At 38.1% G+C, this 20,009-nt stretch overlaps 1 protein-coding gene across 2 annotated transcripts in view; it reads right to left on the reverse strand.

The window, feature by feature from the left end:
- Positions 1–20,009, reverse strand: part of intu (inturned planar cell polarity protein) — a 125,776-nt gene that overhangs the window by 29,479 nt on the left and 76,288 nt on the right. For both annotated transcript variants that reach the window (XM_072584174.1, XM_072584172.1), the window contains exons 6-10: positions 17,470–17,559; positions 16,165–16,242; positions 12,780–12,969; positions 6,512–6,565; positions 2,688–2,750 (exon numbers count right to left, since the gene is read on the reverse strand). In XM_072584174.1, coding sequence (XP_072440275.1) covers positions 2,688–2,750; positions 6,512–6,565; positions 12,780–12,969; positions 16,165–16,242; positions 17,470–17,559 — 475 coding nt within the window. The remainder of the gene's footprint in view (positions 1–2,687; positions 2,751–6,511; positions 6,566–12,779; positions 12,970–16,164; positions 16,243–17,469; positions 17,560–20,009) is intronic.

Genomic DNA, 20,009 nt, shown 5'->3' on the forward strand with positions numbered 1-20,009 from the left:
GTTTTCACACAGAAGGTGGTTCGTATGTGGAATGAACTGCTAGAGGATGTGGTAGATGCAGATATATTTACTACTTTTAAAAGCCATGTGGACAGGTATATGAATAAGGAAGATTTAGAGGGATATGGACTGAACGTAGACAAGTGGGGCTAGTTTAGTTTGGGAAACTTAGTCAGCTTAGAGCAGTTGGACCGATGGGTCTATTTCTGTGCTGTACGACTCTATGACCTTGTAATCTCTGCATTATTCTATAAGCCATGTGTAAACTGGTGTAGTGCAAATCAGATTGGAGAAATGAATGCATGGCTCAAAGACATGGTAGGAAAAGTGGGTTCTGTTTCAGGGGTCACTAGTGTCAGTACTGATGAAAGAAGAGTCTGCATTGATGGGATGGCCTCCACTTCAGCCACGTTGGGGCTGGTGTTCTTGCCAACCACATAACTACAGAAGTAGAGAGGATTTTAAACTATAAGATATAAAAGTTGGAAAGATGTGATAATTCAAAGAGTAGAGTCACGACCAAATGGAAAAGGAAAAATATAGGAAATAAAATACAGACGATAGACAGTTAGTATGAATCTAAGAATTAACCAATAGATAACACTAGAATTTACAAAGCAAGTGGATCATAAAACTAAACGCTCTGTATCTGAATACAGATAGCATTCAAATAAAATGGATGAATTGAAAGCACAAATTGAAATGATTAAATATTATTTGGTAGTCATTATTGCAGGATGAAATGGACTAGGACCTGAATCTTGAAAGATACAGAACATTGAGGAATGAGGAAAGTAGGAAAAAGTGGAGTATTAGTTCAGCTAAATATGATTGTATTAGTACAATAAAGTGGGATGGCTGAAATTCAGAAATCAAAATGTGAAATAGTTTGGGTAAAAATGAGAAATGGTAAAGGCAAGAAGTCACTTGTGGGAGTGGCACAAAGGCCCCTTAGCAGAGACCAGTCGGGTAAGGTGTAAAGGAAGAAATAATGGCAGATTGTCAGAAAGGCATAATGATAATATGAGAGATTTTAATCTAAATATTGACAGGAGAAGTCAGATGAGCAAAGGTACAGGTCATTCTGCTATAAGGAGACAGTTGCGTTCCTCCGCAACCTCACGCGATGGAAAACCGCTTTAGCAAATTGTGCTGTAGAAGATCACTAATAGAAAAATCACTAAATCCATTCAACTGAACGTTCGTGTTATCCAAACAACTTCCATAATTAATTAATCGCGTTATAGCCAATTCGCGCTGATGAAATGCGTGTTATAGCAGAAATCATTAAATGTTTTCAGGATAGTTTCTTAGAACAGCACGTTCTGGAACCAACTAGTGAAGAAATTTCCCAGAGCTGGTACTGTGCAGTGAGATGGGATTAGTTAGTAATCTCATAGTGAAAGCACCCCTAGGTAGAAGCAACCATTATATGATCAAATTTTACAGTTAATTTGAGGGAGGGGAGGGAGTCCAAGAATACTTTTTGAAATTTGAAGAAAGGTAATGGTGGTTTCACAAAAACAGAGCTGGTAAAGTGAATTCACTATTTGTGTTAAAGGATGGGTTTACAGAGATGCAACAGCAAACATTGTGGTGTGCCACAAGGAACATAGCTGAGACCTCAACTGTTCATAACTTATATAAATAAAATGGATGAAAGGATACAATACAGGTTCCAAATTTTGCTGATGACACAAAGATAGGTATGAAAGTATGTCATGATACAGATACAGATTTTTTAAAAATTGACAGATGAAGAGTCAGATAATGTTTATTGGACTAATATCTGGAATGGATGGGCTGCCTTCTGAGGAAAGGTCAGATAGGCTGGGCTTGTGTCCACTGGAGTTTATAAAAGCAAGAGCAACTTAATTGAAACATATAAAATCCTGAGCAAGTTTGACAGGGCAGAGTTGGAGAGGATGGTTCCACTTGTGGGAACATCAAGAAGTAGGCGTCAGTGTTTAAAAATAATTGGCCACTCATTAAAATTCACTTTGGAATTTGAAGTCAGAAATGTCCACAATATTTCAGGGTTCTGACATGTATCATAACATACAATTTTAAATTAACGTGCTCTTGCATTTAATAGCATTTATTCAGTAATTTTACACTATGTATATATAATTTTGGAGAGATTTTAAAGGTGTTGGTGCTTGCTTATCAACCAGGCACAAATGATATGGCAATTCAAACTTGGAAATATAAAATACAATTTGTACTTATTTTAAGAAATTTTTAAAAAAATCAGTGATCTGGAATACAAATATAGTTTATGAGCAAATACATGTAGCAATTTTAGATGCTATGATTCAATACTATAGAATTCACAACTAACTTCAACATATTGTATGCTTAAAAACCAATAAACCAAAAATAACCACTTACCATTTTTCAACATCACTGAATTTTATTGTGTAATCTGGCATGAACTGCAATTAATAGTTAATGAGATTTCAGCATCAAGTTACTCAACAGAATCTTTCATACTGGTGTGGCACTATTTTCTTATAAACACAAAAACATCATTATATAGCAAAGTCTTCTTGGTCTACTGTGTACAAATTATTTAACGCACTGAGAATCTAATCACTTTCTTGAAGCAGTAATACAATTTTAGCATCCTATCGAGTTATAACCGACTCCTTCTCTTAACTCTTCTTTTCTAATCAACAACAGCTTACCTTGAAGAAAAGACAAGAACCTCGTATCACATACAGTCGTCGGATGCCAAAATAATCTTCAGACTGAAACAAGTTAAGTAGGTTCCTGGTTATTAGTCGACTAAATATCAAAACATATGTTTGCAACAAGATAAACTTATATAGGAAAATGCATTAATTCTATTTAAATTTTATTTTCATCATTAATACTGTAATTACATTTCAAACGACATAAGCAAACAATCCATCTCAGATAAGTAAGTGAAACAAGTTTAATTATGGCAAACCACTTTTTGGTGTATATTATTCAGATATGACATTTTAAAAAAACCATACCATTATAGTTTGATGTAGCTGTACTAAAAATAAAGTGGTCATATAATTCAGCCCTTATCTCACCTGCCGGTTACATTTCTTATTTAAATCTAATGCTGTATGTATACTTAGACTGTCCTAACCCAAACACAGTTTTTAGCTTTCCCAGAAAATCACTAGCTTCTGCTGACACATAAATTAATTTGCTAAATGTGAGTTCAGAGCACAGGAATGCATCCAGCCAGAACATTAATTGAGTATCTGGGCATAAGTTCAAGACAGATTTTTATTCATCAAAGTGTAGACTGTAGAAGACCACATGCAGAGAAAAAGCTTTCTCAACATACCGGAATATAGTATTTCAGTAGGCTCAGGTTTTTGCATCAGCTAGTCAAGACATTTTAAGCTCAATGGAATAAGATCTGCTGTCAACAAGATCTGGTTGCCTACATTTTAACAGTGGTAGTCAAAGTTACCAATAGCTTCATCTTCTGCTACTCTGCATCTTTCAGGGGCTAAATTGGAGACATCCAAGGCTAGTGGGTAACAATGTATAACTTGGGTGACCGAAGCCTTTTTTGCTAGAAAAGACAATTTATATTGATTTTTCTATCCATAATTCCAGTCACTTAGTGTGGATTTTGAGTTTGCAGCTCCAGCTAGGTTCCCAGAGATATAGAGACTTCATCAACTATATGCATGTGGCAATTAAGGCAACGCATAAACCATGTCAAATTATACATTAACTGCTAGAAAGGGTCTTTATGAAGTTGTGTGCGACATTTCCAGGAAGCTGTCGTAATACTTCATCCTTTGGCAGGCCACCCCCCTTCTCTTCACATTTTAAAACTGACTTACAGACCAAAGAATATCCACTTAAATATTATTGCTTATACCTACAGGGCTGGGATTGTGTGCTCGTCAGTAGGTTGAGGAAGGCGGAATAGAAATAGAGTGATCTGCTCGCTTTTCCTGTTATGGACCAGACCAAACTCCCTTTAAATATATTAAGGAGCTAGCCTTAGACTCTAACTTATTTAAAGACAAGTGTAATGTGTTATGTTCCAAATGTAACTTGATTGGTTACACTACTTGGTTTTAAGCAAACGACACTTTATTCTTAGTCTATGGTTAAAATACAAACAAAAGAAAGCAGAGTTAAGACAACTTTAACTCTATTGGAAAACTTAACAGAATAACAGGTTATTTAACTACTAAATCACAACTGTTCCAATGTAGTAACATTCCATAAACACACTCTCAGCAAAGGCAAATTCAGTAAAACAAATTGTCTCACATGCAATCCTGGCAACGGAGAGAGAACACTCCAGCTTTTTTGCTGTGTCTGAGAAAGATGTAAAGCAGCTTCCACAACCAAATTCAAAACTCCAACTACTGCAAGCTGAACTATAACCCTGGCTCTGTGGGAGCCTGACTCCATCCATTCATGCTGCTTTTATTGTTCTAACTTAAACAAAAACCCAAGGCCTCACAAGCTGTTTATTTTACTGACTTGGAAGAATCAGCTCATCACCTATGGCTCAAAACCTCTTAAAAAAAAAATCCCAGGACTCTTAAAGCCATAGTATCATCACATCTCAGCTCATCAAATGAAGCACTGAGTAGCCAATCAGTCGCAGCATGACAGGAAGGCAACAAATTAACAGACAAATGGAGGGGGGCTTCACACTCAATCATGTGTTTTGGTTGTCATTAATAAACCATGTTGTCATATTATAGAGGGGGTACACATCAGCAGGAAGTCACTACAAATTTAAAAGCTTCCTGTTATTTCAATCTTTCTTCATTTTGTACAGTATGCACCAAAAAGTTAGTAAAATTAATTCAAAACACATACTGATGTTGCCAGGTTCACCAGCAGAATCCATTTATCCATGGTCCTGGTGGAAGGCCTATTCTTTCACCTTTTTGTTGACTCATCATTGCTGCCATAAAGTACTGCCAATCTCTCAAAAATGCATTGAGCAACAAAAAAAAATACATATTTGGGTTGTCAGTTGACAAATTTAAAAGTAATCTCAAAATGGGGAGTGGCCATCTGATTTCCATGCTCACTTGTCTTCAATAATTTTGGAGTTCAGAGTCATGATGATGTATTGCCAATCTGAATTCATCATGGTGTCTGGGGCAAAGGGGCACTCAATTCGAGGCACTAAAATCCAAGCCATGAAGCTTTGTGGATCAGTAGAATTTGAAAGGCCTTTTTTTTGTAAGCTGATGGGCTCTGATCGAGTTTTTCCTCTTGATCTAAACTGAATGTTCAGCATTGTTAACTTGTTTATTTGAGCCCTGAGTGTCCTGAACACCAAGAGTAATAAATAGTTTCCCAAATTGCATAGACATATATTAAATGCAAATAGAATCATTTCATTGATACAAATGCTTCTTTAATTCTGTAAAGCTTCTATGCTATTTTATAACCATTTTGTTATGTTTCCATCAAATAGTTTTGCACAACCTTTGAATACAAATTTGAGTTGCTAGTTATTCTTTGGACACAACCAAGTATTATGATACAGAGACAAACAGTCAAACCAAATCAGCCTTTCTACCTCTGTATTTGCAACATAATAACATGAAAAGTTTGAAGATCCCCAAATAGTACTCTATTGGTTCCTGACCAGACTTTTGATTAAATAATCCCTCACTTAGCAAATGATTAATATACAGATATTGGTTTTGCATCTCAACAAAAGACTTAACAATCTATTATATAAAAAATAATATTAGCATAAAGAAAATTAAACAACACAGTAAACCGAATAATGTTTGTGCTTTCAACTTGAAAAATTTATTTCCAGCCCTCTTTCACACAAAAGGCAGCGAAGGGATAAATAAAAGAAAATAATATAACTGGCCAGATTAATTAAGTGGCTTTCACGTTGTGTTGTTTCACAGGGATAGATTTTGATTCCTTGATTATTTTTCTTAAATGTTGATCAGAGTTACCTCTCAGTTCACAGAGGTAAGGGCAGTAATGCATCTCTCTATACTCAATGCTTCACGAAGATGGCGTATCATATTAGGCAAGGGAGCTTTTAAATCTTCAAGCTGTCTCAGCAGCATCCCGAAGATTTTAGAAAGCATCTTGGGAAACACTGTTCAAGAAATAAGATTAATTCTGGCCACGCGCTGATAGATTCTCTTGAGGCCTCAAGAGAATCTATCATCATTCATCAACTGCCATCTGCTTGAACAATGGGTCTCCTCAGTTGCTTCAACCAACTGCCAGGTACTGACCTTGTTAATAGCCAATTTCTGCTTTGTGTTTAAACACATTGCTCTTCCTGGGGTGGCGGTGGCTGTGTCTGTTAGGATCAGCCTGTAATTAGCCTTCACACCTGAACTTACAAATAAGCAAAACTGGTATACTTTTCTCCTTTAAACACAAGCTATCTCAAAATCTACAAGTCATTTCCAGCTCATAATTCAAAACTAATAAAAGAATAAAAATGAAAATAATGAAAAATCAATGAGGGTTCAAACACAAATTATTATAATTTTATTACCAATTCTCCAAAGTCTGCTGATTCTAGATCACTCATTGCTGTATCAATGTCCACCTGAAATTAGAATAATTTGAATTCAGGATGCAATGAGGAAAATACATACCAGAACCATCAAATTTATTTTTAAAAAAAACCTTCCAGAGGTACTTCACGATTCGGCAGGTGAAAAGTAGCAAGTGACTGCTTAACACATTAAATTTAAATGTGAAACTAAAGATTTAAATACTTGCAAGGATTATTACATATTTGTAAAGGTAGCAATGCCATTCCATCTAACACCAGGGGGAAACGTTTTGACTCGTTACCATCATGCTCGCAAGTGTACGGGGATAGAAAGTAAAACAGGTTGTCGGGCCACTCCCTTCACACCCATCCTACTCAAGGGCAGCATTTCCACCTTTACCACAATTGCTTAGTTGTGGGAGTAGGCATGCAACCCAGCAACTTATACTGCTGGAGAGCACTAAGTTAGTATCCCTTCTATGGAAGATATTCCCATTAGATATCCTCTTTCCCTCTTATCCACGTCTTCCTATCTCCGGGGACTGCAAAGCAGGTCCATTCAAAATCCCTGGACTTACCTGACATCGAGAACACACCTTCACATCTCTCTTGGGACAGTTTGTTAGTCATTACTCTCTTCTGGTGGTTCTGATCAATGAGATTGACAAGCAGCATGCTAAGGGGGGCTTCTTTCCCCAGGAGGGGCAGAATTTCTACTTTGAACCAATTAAGGTTGCCTACAGCATATTACTGCCACTGGACAGTTGAACCTTTCGTCAGCACAGTTTCAAAGCACTTTTCATTTGGGGAGGTGGTGGAGGAGGGAAGAAGAGGGAGAACAGATACTCTGTCCTACTTAAAACTCCTGCAAGTTTATACTTCATAAACATGGTATGTCTAGCTGTTGATTCACTGAAAGCTAATCATTTATAGTGTACATTAACATTTTTTTTTACAAAAGTCCAGAAATTAAGAACTATAATGTGAGATAGAATTAAAAATCCACTATTTACCAACCATATCATTTCACTATGGAAAAGTGGGAGTTACACTTTAGGAAAATTCAGTCTAAAATTCAGTGCAAGTTACTGTGGGCTTTTTTTAAAAATTGCTAACAAGTGAACCACTGTCTTACCATTGTTACTAGTGGATAAATTAGATTAGATTACATTACAGTGTGGAAACAGGCCCTTCAGCCAAACAAGTCCACACCGACCCGCCGAAGTGCAACCCACCCATACCCCTACATTTACCCCTTACCTAACACTACGGGCAATTTAGCATGGCCAATTCACCTGACCTGCACATCTTTGTGACTGTGGCAGGAAACCGGAGTACCTGGAGGAAACACACGCAGACACGGGGAGAACGTGCAAACTCCACATAGTTAGTCAACCGAGGCAGGAATTGAACCCGGGTCTCTGGTGCTGTGAGGCAGCAGTGCTAACCACTGTGCCACCGTGCCGCCCATGGAAGCCAAAAAGGTGGAAGCTGAAAACATTTGGGAAAGGTAGACAGATGAGAGAGGAAGCAAGCAATAAACTTGCTGCAATATCTCAAGATATAAAGTTATCCTAAACTGACTTCAGTTACCCTTCAATTCAGTTAAAGGTCCTCGAAACAATCAGTAGTTGATAGCACAAAGCTTCAATTATTGCAAGGGTTTGCAACAGCACCTCCACTGAGCTTACTAACAAAACCTATGACAAGTGTGGTAAATTTTCAGAGAATCAACACTTCATTTATTAATCCACAAGGGAATTATCTCTTTTATTATCTCCCAGCTCTGATTTTGCGGGCTTAGAGATTGAGTTACTTTCTAATATAATGAAACAAAGAACTGTGCATGCTGGAGATCTGAAACAAATAAAAACAGAAATTGCTGGAGAATCACAACAAGTCTGACAGCATCTGCGGAGAGAAAACAGAGTTAACATTTCTTCCTGTAAACTGACCCTGTACTACCAGTTGCCTGTCACTTCAACAAACCACTGTGTACCCATGGCAACATTTGTGTCTCAAGCCCGCTGCAGTGGTCCAGTGATGCTCAATGTAAACTGGAGGAATAACACCTCATCGTCCACTTAGGCATCTTATAGTCTTCAGGGTTCAACATTGAATTTAACAATTTTAGACCATGAACACATCCTGCCCTTATCTATAACCCAACTCTACAACCTCAGATCCAGTTATGAAATGGGTTGCTTTCAACACAGTCAACATATTTTCAACTATGCCTCATTAGCACATTATCTAGCTTCTTTTCTTTCCTGGTTTACAATCAACAATCCCTTTGTCTGCATACCCTTTCTCCCCCCTCTCTCTGTGCTCCACCTCCAACTATCCAGTCACTCTTTTGCCCTCCCCTCTCCCACCCTGTCATCAGCGTAAATACCACACTTTCCTAGCTGCTTCTAGTTCTGAAAAATGATCACTGGACTCAAACTTTTTCTCCACAGATACTGCCAGACCAGCTGAGTTTCTCCAACAGTTTTTTTTTGTTTTGGAGTATTTTTGTGCTTCACTCGTTGATAAATACGAAATAAACACCAAGAAATGTCAGCATAGGAAACCAGAGATATCTGCAAATTACTGGAACATTGACTTCAATATACGGCTGTGAGTTCTACAATAAAACTTGTGTTGGTCACAAAGAGAAAAAGCTTGAATGTGCCAATCAGCAAGATTTCCAACCTCCACTTGGGACATTGCATTCTTAAAAAAAAAGTCAGAGATTGCTCAAGTCAGATGATTATCCCTATTAAATGCAACATTCATTGAATAGGGATCAGAGAGACCTTGGTGTGCAAGTGCACCAGCTCCTTAAGGTATCAGGATAGGTGGATAAAGTGGTTTAAAAGGCATAAGGTATATTTGCCTTTACTAGAATAGGATGGTCTTTGTCACATGCACTCGAATGAGTGCAGTGAAAGGTTAGTAATGGCACCTCTTGGTGCCATCTTAGATACAGATATTTTAAGTGTTATTACAGAATTAAAAAAAGTAAGCCTATAAAAACAGTCCAAAATGACAATAAAAAGTGATTATAAAGTACTTAAGTTCTAGACGTTGTAGTTGAGTTTACTAGCTGAGGGATAGAGTTTAAGAGCAGGGAGGTTACACTGGAAGTGTAAAAGGTTGCTGATGCCACAGCTAAAGTCTTGTGTGCAGTTCTGGAATCTACATTATAGTTGGGATGTGATAGCAATGGAGAAGGTACAGAGGAGATTGACCAGGCTGTCATAGATTCATACAGGTCAGAAACAGGCCCTTTGGTCCAACCAGTCTACGCCGACAATAATCGTAAACTAAACTAGTCCCACCTGCCTGGGTTTGGTCCTTACCCCTTCAAAGATTCCTTATTTATTTACTTATCCAAATGTCTCTTAACGTTGTAACTCTACCTTCACCCACCACTTCCTCTGGAAGTTCATTCCACACAAGTACTCTCTGTGTAAAATCATTGCCCCCAATATTCATTTCAAATCTTTCTCTTCTCATCCTAAAAATATGGCCCCTGGTCTTGAATTTCCCCACCATGGAGAAAAGATAACTGCCATTCACCCTCTCTAGAATTCTCATGATTTTATAAACTTCAATGAGGTCACCTCTCAACTTCTTACACTCCAGTGAAAAAAGTCCCACTTTACCCAGTCTTCCTTATAACTCAAACCTTTCATTCCTGGCAACATCCTGGTGAATCTCTTCTGAAGTCTCTCCAGCTTAATAATGTCCTTCCTATAACAGGGTGACCAAAAATGGACAGTACTCCAGAAGAGGCTTCACCAACTGCAACTTCAACATAATGTTCCAACTCCTGTACTCAAAGGACTGAGCAATGAAGACAAGTGTGCTAAATGCCTTCTTAACCACACTGTCTATATTTGATGCAAACTTCAAAGATTTATGATCTGAACCCCTAGGTCTCTGTTTTATGATACTACACAAGGTGCTACTTTTAATTGTATAAGTCTTGCCCTTGTTTGTTTTACCAACATCCAATAACTCACATTTATCCAAATTAAACTCCATTTGCCAATTGACCCAATTGATTAAGATCTCTTTGTAACCTTAGATAAGTTCATCACTGTTGACTATATCACTAATTTTCAAGTCATCCACAAACTTACTAATCATGTCTTCTATATTCTCATATAAATAGAACATAGAACATAGAACATTTACAGCGCAGTACAGACCCTTCGGCCCTCGATGTTGCGCCGACCTGTCATACCAATCTGAAGCCCATCTAACCTACACTATTCCATGTATGTCCATATGCTTGTCCAATGATGACTTAAATGTACTTAAAGTTGGCAAAATTCATTATCTTTACTGTAAATATAAATCATTTACATAAGTGACAAACAAATGTTTCCTGGGCTGGAGAGTTCCAGTTATGAAGAGAGATTAGACAGGTTTGGGTTGTTTTCCTTAGAGCAGAGGAAATTGAGAGGAGCATGTTTGAGATGTATAAAATTATGAAGACCATGGACAGGATAGACAGGAAGAAACTTTACCATTGATGCAGGGATCAATGACCAGTGATCATAAATTTTAAGCAAGGAGCAGAAGCTTTAGAGGAAATGAGAGAGAAAAACTTTTTCAGCCTGAGGGTAGTGGAAATCTGAACTCAATGCCTGTAAGGGTGGTAGAGTCAGAAAGCCTCATAATATTAAAGTAGTATTTAGATGTGCACTTGTAATGCCAAGACTACATGGCTTTGGCCCAACTGCTGAAAAATGGGATTAGAATAGTTAGGTGGTTGTTTTTTGACTGGTGCAGATGCCCTTTTCAGTGATGTAAATCTCTACGACTATAATATTTCTTTATTGTGCTTCAGAAAGGGCTTGGGATAAATCAGATGTAATAGCAGCAAGAGGCCACTGAGTGGCACTGAAGATTAAAAAACATTTTATAACTTTTCTCCTTGGAGATCATCTTGTGCAAACAATATGGAATTTTACATTTTAAAGAGGATGCTGTAATTAATGTTTTCTTCAACAGCAAAGCATAAATTCATTATCTTTAATGTTATTAGATATTTCACTCTGAGATGGTACAATATTACTATATCAGTTTGAATATCATAAATTGTAACTTTCAAGTAACACACATTGAAAGAAAAAAGGACATGGGAAATGTGATTTAAAAAAGCATGCATACAAGTCACATTGAACTGGTGTGAATCGACTGACATGAAACCTTCCAGTTATGGAAAGATCATGCATCTATACAATTAAAATACACCATATAACATGAGCTGAATTAATAAGATTACAAGGATATGTTCTCCAGATATTTCATGGGTTAGAACTTTGCATTTAAGGCAGCAAACAATATATGTTTCTAGTTTAACAGAAGGCCTAAAGTAACCCAAACAAATCACGACAATCAATTGTTATAGATAAAACAAAGTTTGATGGGCCTTGAAACTTAGTGAGGTCCTTCGATTATTATGTGCAACGGCAAAGTTAACAAGTTACTGACGATTTCCTCTAACCGTATTGAAATATTTGTGATGAAATGGGAAGCATCTTTAGAAGAATATCAATTCCCTCTTGTGATTAGTAACTCTGAGCTGTATAAAGAGCTACCAAGACAGGTGATCAAAAAAATGCGATAAAGACATAGGAAAAGCTTTGAGGAGGAGAAGCGGATAGGCAGAGTTGTTTAAAGAATAAATCGAGCACTGAAGGCACAATTGCCACTAATGTAGCACTTAAAATTAGGGTTGGCAAAGATCTGGAGAAATGCGGTGATCTCAATGAGGTGATGTGCTGAAGGAAGCTTCAGAGAAAGGAACAGATGAGTCTTGTAAGGATATTAAAGCAAGAATGAGAATTTTTAAATTCAGATGTTGTCAGTCCAAGATCTAAAGAAGTTAAGCAAGCGCAAAGAGGAAAGGTAAATAGAATTTGGTGAGTTAGGAAATATACAGAACAGTTTTGGACAAGCTCAATTTGGAGAAGGTTTAGACTGAGAAAATAAACCATGGTTACATTTTTCTAGAAGTTATCAGTTCTTGCAGGGTTTTTAAAAATTATTTGTCTCTCTAAAAAGTTGTTTACATCTCACAGCTTTTGATTATTTTTAAGGAAACTGAAGAGAAAATCTTTATAAACTAAGTTACAAGTTTGCTACTCAATTACCAGAGAAAAACTTGCCTTGCTATTATTGTACAAAAAGTTACAAACAAAATAGGGCATCAAAATGTTTGATTGCACACACAAGTTGTAATATCCTTTGAATTTGGTTAACTTACTTTGATACCCTGGGGTAATGTTAGCCACCGAACTCCAGGCAGGCTGTCTGAAAATAATGTGCTTGAAATACTGAAACACTGGGAACTGGGACTTGTGTTGCAGTTTAACTTGGCTGGCTGAATAGCTCGTTGGAAGCTCAGATTGAAAAAGTGGTCTAACTGGGGAACATTGTCCATCTTGCAAAAGGCACTGAAGGAGGACAAGACATAGAATTAAAAATGCAGAACATCAAACTGATTCATTAATTGCTCAAAAGCAGAATAGAACATTAAAACTAAAATGACAATAACTTATATAACAAACTATCAATTCTGCATTATTACTTTAGATGGTTAGGAGTCACTTTCAATCTTTGAATAGTGTAGCTAAAAGTAAATAAATACCCCAAGCCATCTGCTCTTTTGTCTAGATGAAAAGCAGTTTCATCATCACAGATCACTATAATTAATGGTAATTTCAGCACTGATTTCCAGTTCAAGCTATTTTTAGTTTGATCTGAACACAATGCTCATTTGATCAGTGGCAATCGAATTAACCAAAAACTGGGAATTGTCAAGCCTGAGTTTTTGAATCTAGGTGGGGGATTTAAACATTTTTTACCAAAAGTGGTTCAGTAGTACCACTACTGACTGAGCTGGCCAAATCCTAAAGGACATAGCTGCAAGACTGGCTCTGCGCAGGTGGTGAGGGAACAAAATAAGGAAAAAGCTTAATTAATCTCATCCTCATCAGCCAACCTTTTGCAGAGGCACCTATCAGAATTGACAATATTTTAAGGAGTGAGCACTGTAGTCTTTGTGGAGGAGTTCCGTATTCGCAATGGGGAAACGCAGGGTGGTATTAACACTGTGATAAATGAGATATTTTCAAACAATCTAGCAACTGAAGCTTGGGCATCCGTGAAGAACTGTGAGACATTAGCAGAAACAGAATAATATTTCACCACAATCTACGATCTCATAGCCCACATTTCCCCACTCTACCACGACCATCAAGTCAGGGAGTCAACCCTGGTTACAGTGAAGATTGCAGGAGACTACGCCAGGTAGCAGCATCAGGCATATTTTTTTAAAAAATGAGGTGTCAATTTGTGAAGTTACAAAATGTGACCTCATGAACCTTATAAGTCTAAAAGACAAAGCTTTTCAAAAACCTCTAAAATGAACTGGAAACCTCTTTAGAGTGCAAAAAATAATCAATCAAATATACAGCCTTTCAAAGCCCTTTTCAAAATAAGCTCATAAAACTGTAAATTAAAACAAAGCTCACTCTTCCTCAGACCGCTAGCAACAACCCCTGAAGAACCCCATTATGGATGTTTGGAGCTCAGCAAAGCATTCAGAATGTCATTCACAACATAACTTATCAAAAAAAAGCTTGCATAGCTGACTACATCAAAGTCTTTTGAAATAGACTTTGCAGATGACTATCTGTTGCATTCCTTTAAAGGCTGAACAGATGGCTGAATTGTGAACAAATATAAAAATTAAAGAATAGGTACATCTCAATAATGTTGAATGCGGAACAGCACTTCATCCAGTGATTGATAGTCTGATTCATCCCAACATTTTCATAATGCTAACTAATGCCACTTATAAACGTCTACAAAGGCTTCAGAAACCCATCCACCTTGCGAAAACATGTCAAACTCCAGGAAATATAAAATTGAAGTAGGTAATGATGTGCAAATCCTGGCATTAATTTTTATCTATGATTGTCACAATCCCCATGCTTTCTAGGTCAATTAAAAGAACAGCTAGTAGATTCGAAAATAAGTTTTGGAATTTCAGTCATTCCCTCACTCAACATCGGTTTGTCCCATATCAGGATGAAACAATTTGGTCAAGACTGTGCATTAAAGGCAAACAATACTTCAATTTGATGCCTCTTCCAAAGGCATCATCTCTGCCAACACAGTGCTGCCTCACAGCTGCACTAAAGTATAGGCCTAGATTACAGACTCAGATCTCTGGAATGGGTGCTTGAATTCACAATGCTCTGACTTCGAATTGGCAACTTGATACTAGTATTCACTCAACTCCATCAATAATATCACATCAATGATATAGTACACATCAAGGCACCTAAACATTAGCTGTTCTTTAATCTAAATTCCACTGCTCAACCATATCTGAAACAATCAATATCTTTCAGAGTATACATCGTCTTAACCCAGATAGCTCAACATGACAAGGTTTTCACAAGCCTGCCAAAAGATGGGACGACTCAGAGGGTGGTGGTGGAGGGTTGTTTTTCAGACTGGAGGCCTGTGACCAGTGGAGTGCCACAAGGATCGGTGCTGGGTCCTCTACTTTTTGTCATTTACATAAATGATTTGAATGCAAGCATAAGAGGTACAGTTAGTAAGTTTGCAGATGACACCAAAATTGGAGGTGTAGTGGACAGTGAAGAGGGTTACCTCAGATTACAACAGAATCTGGACCAGATGGGCCAATGGGCTGAGAAGTGGCAGATGGAGTTTAATTAAGATAAATGCGAGGTGCTGCATTTTGGGAAAGCAAATCTTAGCAGGACTTATACACTTTATAGTAAGGTCCTAGGGAGTGTTGCTGAACAAAGAGACCTTGGAGTGCAGGTTCATAGCTCCTTGAAAGTGGAGTCGCAGGTAGATAGGTTAGCGAAGACGACGTTTGGTATGCTGTCCTTTATTGGTCAGAGTATTGAGTACAGGAGTTGGGAGGTCATGTTGCGGCTGTACAGGACATTGGTTAGGCCACTGTTGAAATATTGCGTGCAATTGGTCTCCTTCCCATCGGAAAGATGTTGCGATACTTGAAAGGGTTCAGAAAAGATTTACAGGGATGTTGCCACGGTTGGAGGATTTAAGCTATAGAGAGAGGCTGAACAGGCTGGGGATGTTATCCCTGAAGTGTCGGAGGCCGAGGGGTGACCTTATGGAGGTTTACAAAATTATGAGGGGTATGGATAGGATAAATAGACAAATTCTTTTCCCTGGGGTCAGGGAGTCCAGAACTAGAGGGCATAGGTTTAGGATGAGAGGGGAAAGATATAAAAGAGACCAAAGGGGCAACTTTTTCACGTAGAGGGTGGTACGTGTATGGAATGAGCTGCCAGAGGATGTGGAGGCAGCTGGTACAATTGCAACATTTAAGAGGCATTTGGATGGGTATATGACTAGGAAGGGTTTGGGGGGATATGGGCTGGGTGCTGGCAGGTGGGACTAGATTAGGTTGGGATATCTGGTCGGCATGGTCGAGTTGGACTGTTTCCATGCTGTACATCTCTATGACTCATTTGTGAGTGTACTCAAGATGGTTTCACTTTCTACAGTGAATTAATACTTAATCATATTTGGAACTTACAATTTATATTGTGTTGTCACAATTTTGCTTGAGTACTTGCCTGTCTAATGAGCTGTACATAAACTTCAAGGTTCTCACAACATTCCTGATCATGTTCCTGAGCTGTGGAAGAGGTACCCTTTGAAGGAAAGAAGAATATGTCAACTTAGCATGTGGAAGTATTTGAATGAACAATAATTACTTTAGTAAGGAAAGAAAGCTATTACACAAGACTTGTTGTTTATATTATGCAAGGAGGAAGGGAAGTGGGTAACAACCATTTATATGCCATTGTTAATGCAGCAAAACATTCCAAGGTGTTTCATAAGAGTGTTATCAAAAATTGATACATAGCCACATAGTGAGATATTAGGATTGAGGACTAAAAGTTTGGTTTGAAGAGGAATGTTTAAGAAATGTCATAAAGGATGAGAAAGATAGAGTACTGGACAAAGATGAGTAGATAGTGATAATGTGTTTAGGAAGATATTTTCAGATTGAAGGGCTATGCAGTTGTCGGCGCAGTTTCAACTAGTACAGTGTTGAAAATTAGGGATATGCAAAAGGTCAGATTTAGAGGAGTGAGGATATCACAGACCACTGTAGGGTTGAATGAGCTTACAGAGATAGGGAAGTATGACACCATGGTTGAAAACAAGGACGATTACTTTAAACGGAAATATCGATGAAACAGACATCAACAAACAGAGCACCAAGGCAAGGGTGTAAATTAGCATGTGGGCAGTGTTTTTTTTAACTCAAGTATATGTAAGGTGCCAAGAGGGAGGCCAAGTGGGACAATGACTTTAATCTTCTTAATACTGAGTTAGAAGAAACTTTGGGCCATCAGTGCTGGATGTTGGACAAAACAGAGACAGTGTAGCTGCTCAGAGATGCAATGGTGGTAATGAGACAAGGTTGAGTATTTAAAGTGTATATGTGGAACCTGACACGGTTTTTGGATGATGACCATGAGACACAGTAGATAAATAAAATATAAGGAAGGCATAGGGAATCAGAGGCAATGGTGTAGGAATTCAGGGGCTTAAACAGTCAATAACTGCTTCCTACATTAAACCTACGATTACACTTCAAAACTACTTGATTGGTTGCAAACGCACTCAATACAAAAGCAAATCCTTTAATCATAAGTGCCACAAATAACTGACTATTCTCCTCATGTTTACAAAGCCAAATCTTATAAAACACAGATTTAGGTATGTTTGCACATTAGCTTGAACGTCTGGGTTCTGAACATCTGAATACAATTCTTTTGGAATGCAAAATGTTAATAGGCAAATATGCATTATTGATTCCTTTTCTACAAGATTTTCTACAGCATTAACCACATTTTGTTAATACTTGCCTTTCAGCTGGCAGTCCTATCAGCAGCAAATTGCTACCTTCCTTCCAATAACCTACGTTAATAAGTTTTCCATTCAGCAGGAATGATGAACTAGGCAAGAAAATTGCACAAAAAAGCGAACTGTTAAAAACATTTAAAGAAATATTCTACTTTATTATTTTCTTTCGTCATATACATAAGTAATATATTAAAACATTAGACAAATAAAAAGACCAGTTAATCCATTTAAGCTATCCCATATAATTCTGAAGCATTCCATCAAGAAATTTCTTACTCTCTTGAGTCTGTAGCAGTATGGGTGCACTTAATTTCTACACTGTATCAGAATGGTTAACAGCTAAGTCTCTACAAGGTTGATGGGAAAGCGTGGCCAACTTCACAGGTACAATAGCCTACTATGCAAGGCAGAGGTAGGTACTGCTCATTAATCAGGAATCTGGTAATAAGGAATGCTAAAAGGCAGCCTGACCTTTGTGGTTTTCAAGCTACTAAATTAAAGACAGAAGGGAGGGCAATGAAACAGATCTTGTCTATACAACTCTTGGATGAATGCTTTTAGAATCACAAGGCTCCTGGGTGGCAGTTGAACATTCTGGAACTTTCAAGTCAAAACATGTGTGTGTTTTGAAACATCAACAACACAACCAAGGAACAACCATCACAGAATCAGGACCCTGAGCCTGGACTTCAGAGAATAAAGATAGACCCAGCCGAGTGATTGAAGCCTGGGCCAAGTATCCCTCACTAGTGTTGCTAATACTTCAGTGTCAGTAGTAATTCTGGGGCATGCTTTGTTTGTAATTGGATATTGTAGTATTAAACTGGCTGACTGGTAAATAAAGAAGTAGGTCGTAGTAATAGTACAGGCTGCAAACATTGTGTTCACTAGCAGTAATCCGGGAAGGGAACAGAGTACGTTTTGCAGTCCCTGAGCTACAGTGGTCACCTGAAACCAGAAGTCAAGTTAGAACCACCTCCTAAGTTTAGAGGACATAATGAATCATGTAGGATAAGCTGGGACTGAGATGTCTCAGATGTTCCTAGAGGGCAAGCTGCTTGATTGCACAGTAGAAAGTTTTTTGAGCTTCTGTTTGAGGATCTGGGATGTATAGGAAGTCAACTTTGGGAAGGCGGCAAAAGACTGTTAGATAAAAAGGTGAAAAAGCTTGAGAAGGCGCTGGTAACTGCCTGCTCAGTCAGATTTCTGTATGAAGTAGAGAGATAAAAGATGTCCTCTGGGAGGAGAATGGTGGCCTAGAGAGACAGGTAGCTGAATTAGAAAAAAAAACAGAAAAATGAACTGAACTTAGTGCATAGGACTTACTTCCAGAGTCAGTGTGAAAGAATCTATTTCGAAAAACAACAAGACAGAGCAAGAGACGCGGTGGAATCAGATGTCCATCAGTTAACCCATAAGAACACAAAATGTAAAAGCAGCAGTTAAAAGTACTGTACCAGAATAATTAGGAACATCATACGGCAGCAGAGCAACAGGGTATCTCTTACTGCAACTTATGGATTTGTATTAATTGCACATATGCTGACGCCATGATTTGATATTTCATTTAGTTCACCATAGCAGTGATCTCTGATCAAAAGCCAAGCCATAATTCTCTAACTCAAGTTTAAGTTCTGATTTTGGGTAATACAGTCTTCAGAAACCACAAGACCACTATGTACATTTGCCCTACTGAAATTTCCTTGGCATTAAACTAAACCTTTCATCAATATAATGCAATATTTACATTTTAATTTTGATACTGTTACATCTTGGTCTTGTTGGTTTGTGTGGTTTCACATGCATTACAATTTTTATAGCATCATCGAAACACAACAGTGCAGAAACAGGCCATTCAACCTATAAGATGGAGGAGCAGAAATTAGGCCATTCAGCCCATCGAATCTGCTCCGCCATTCAATCATGGCAGATAAGTTTCTCAACCCCATTGTCCCATTTTTTCCCCGTAACCCTTGATCCCCTTGACAATCAAGAACCTGTCTCTCTCCATCTTAAATATACTCAAAGACCTGGCCTCCACCGCCATCTGTGGCAGTGAATTCCACAGAATCCCCATTCTCTGGCTGAAGAAGTTTCTCCTTATCTCCATTCTAAAGGGTCTTCCCTTTACTCTAAGGCTGAGCCCTCGGGTCCTAGTCTCTCCCACAAATGGAGACATCTTCCCAACCTCAATTCTGTCAAAGCAATTCAGATTTGTAAGTTTCAATTAAATCCCCCCCCTCATCCTTTTAAACTCCATGGAATACAGATCAAGAGTCCTCAAACGTTCCTCATATGTTAAGCTTTTCATTCCTGGAACCATCCCCGTAAACCTCCTCTGCACCTGCTCCAGGGCCAACACATCCTTTGAGATATGGGGCCCAAACCTGCACACAATACTCCAAACATGGTCTGACCAGAGCCTTAGAGAGTCTTGGAAATGCATCCCTGCTTTTATATTCAAGTTATCTCAGATTAAATGGCAACATTGCGTTTGGCTTCCTAACTACTGAGGAGAAAGTGAGGACCGCAGATGCTGGAG

Source organism: Chiloscyllium punctatum, chromosome 14 (assembly GCF_047496795.1).
Source record: "Chiloscyllium punctatum isolate Juve2018m chromosome 14, sChiPun1.3, whole genome shotgun sequence".
NCBI classification, from domain to species: domain Eukaryota; kingdom Metazoa; phylum Chordata; class Chondrichthyes; order Orectolobiformes; family Hemiscylliidae; genus Chiloscyllium; species Chiloscyllium punctatum.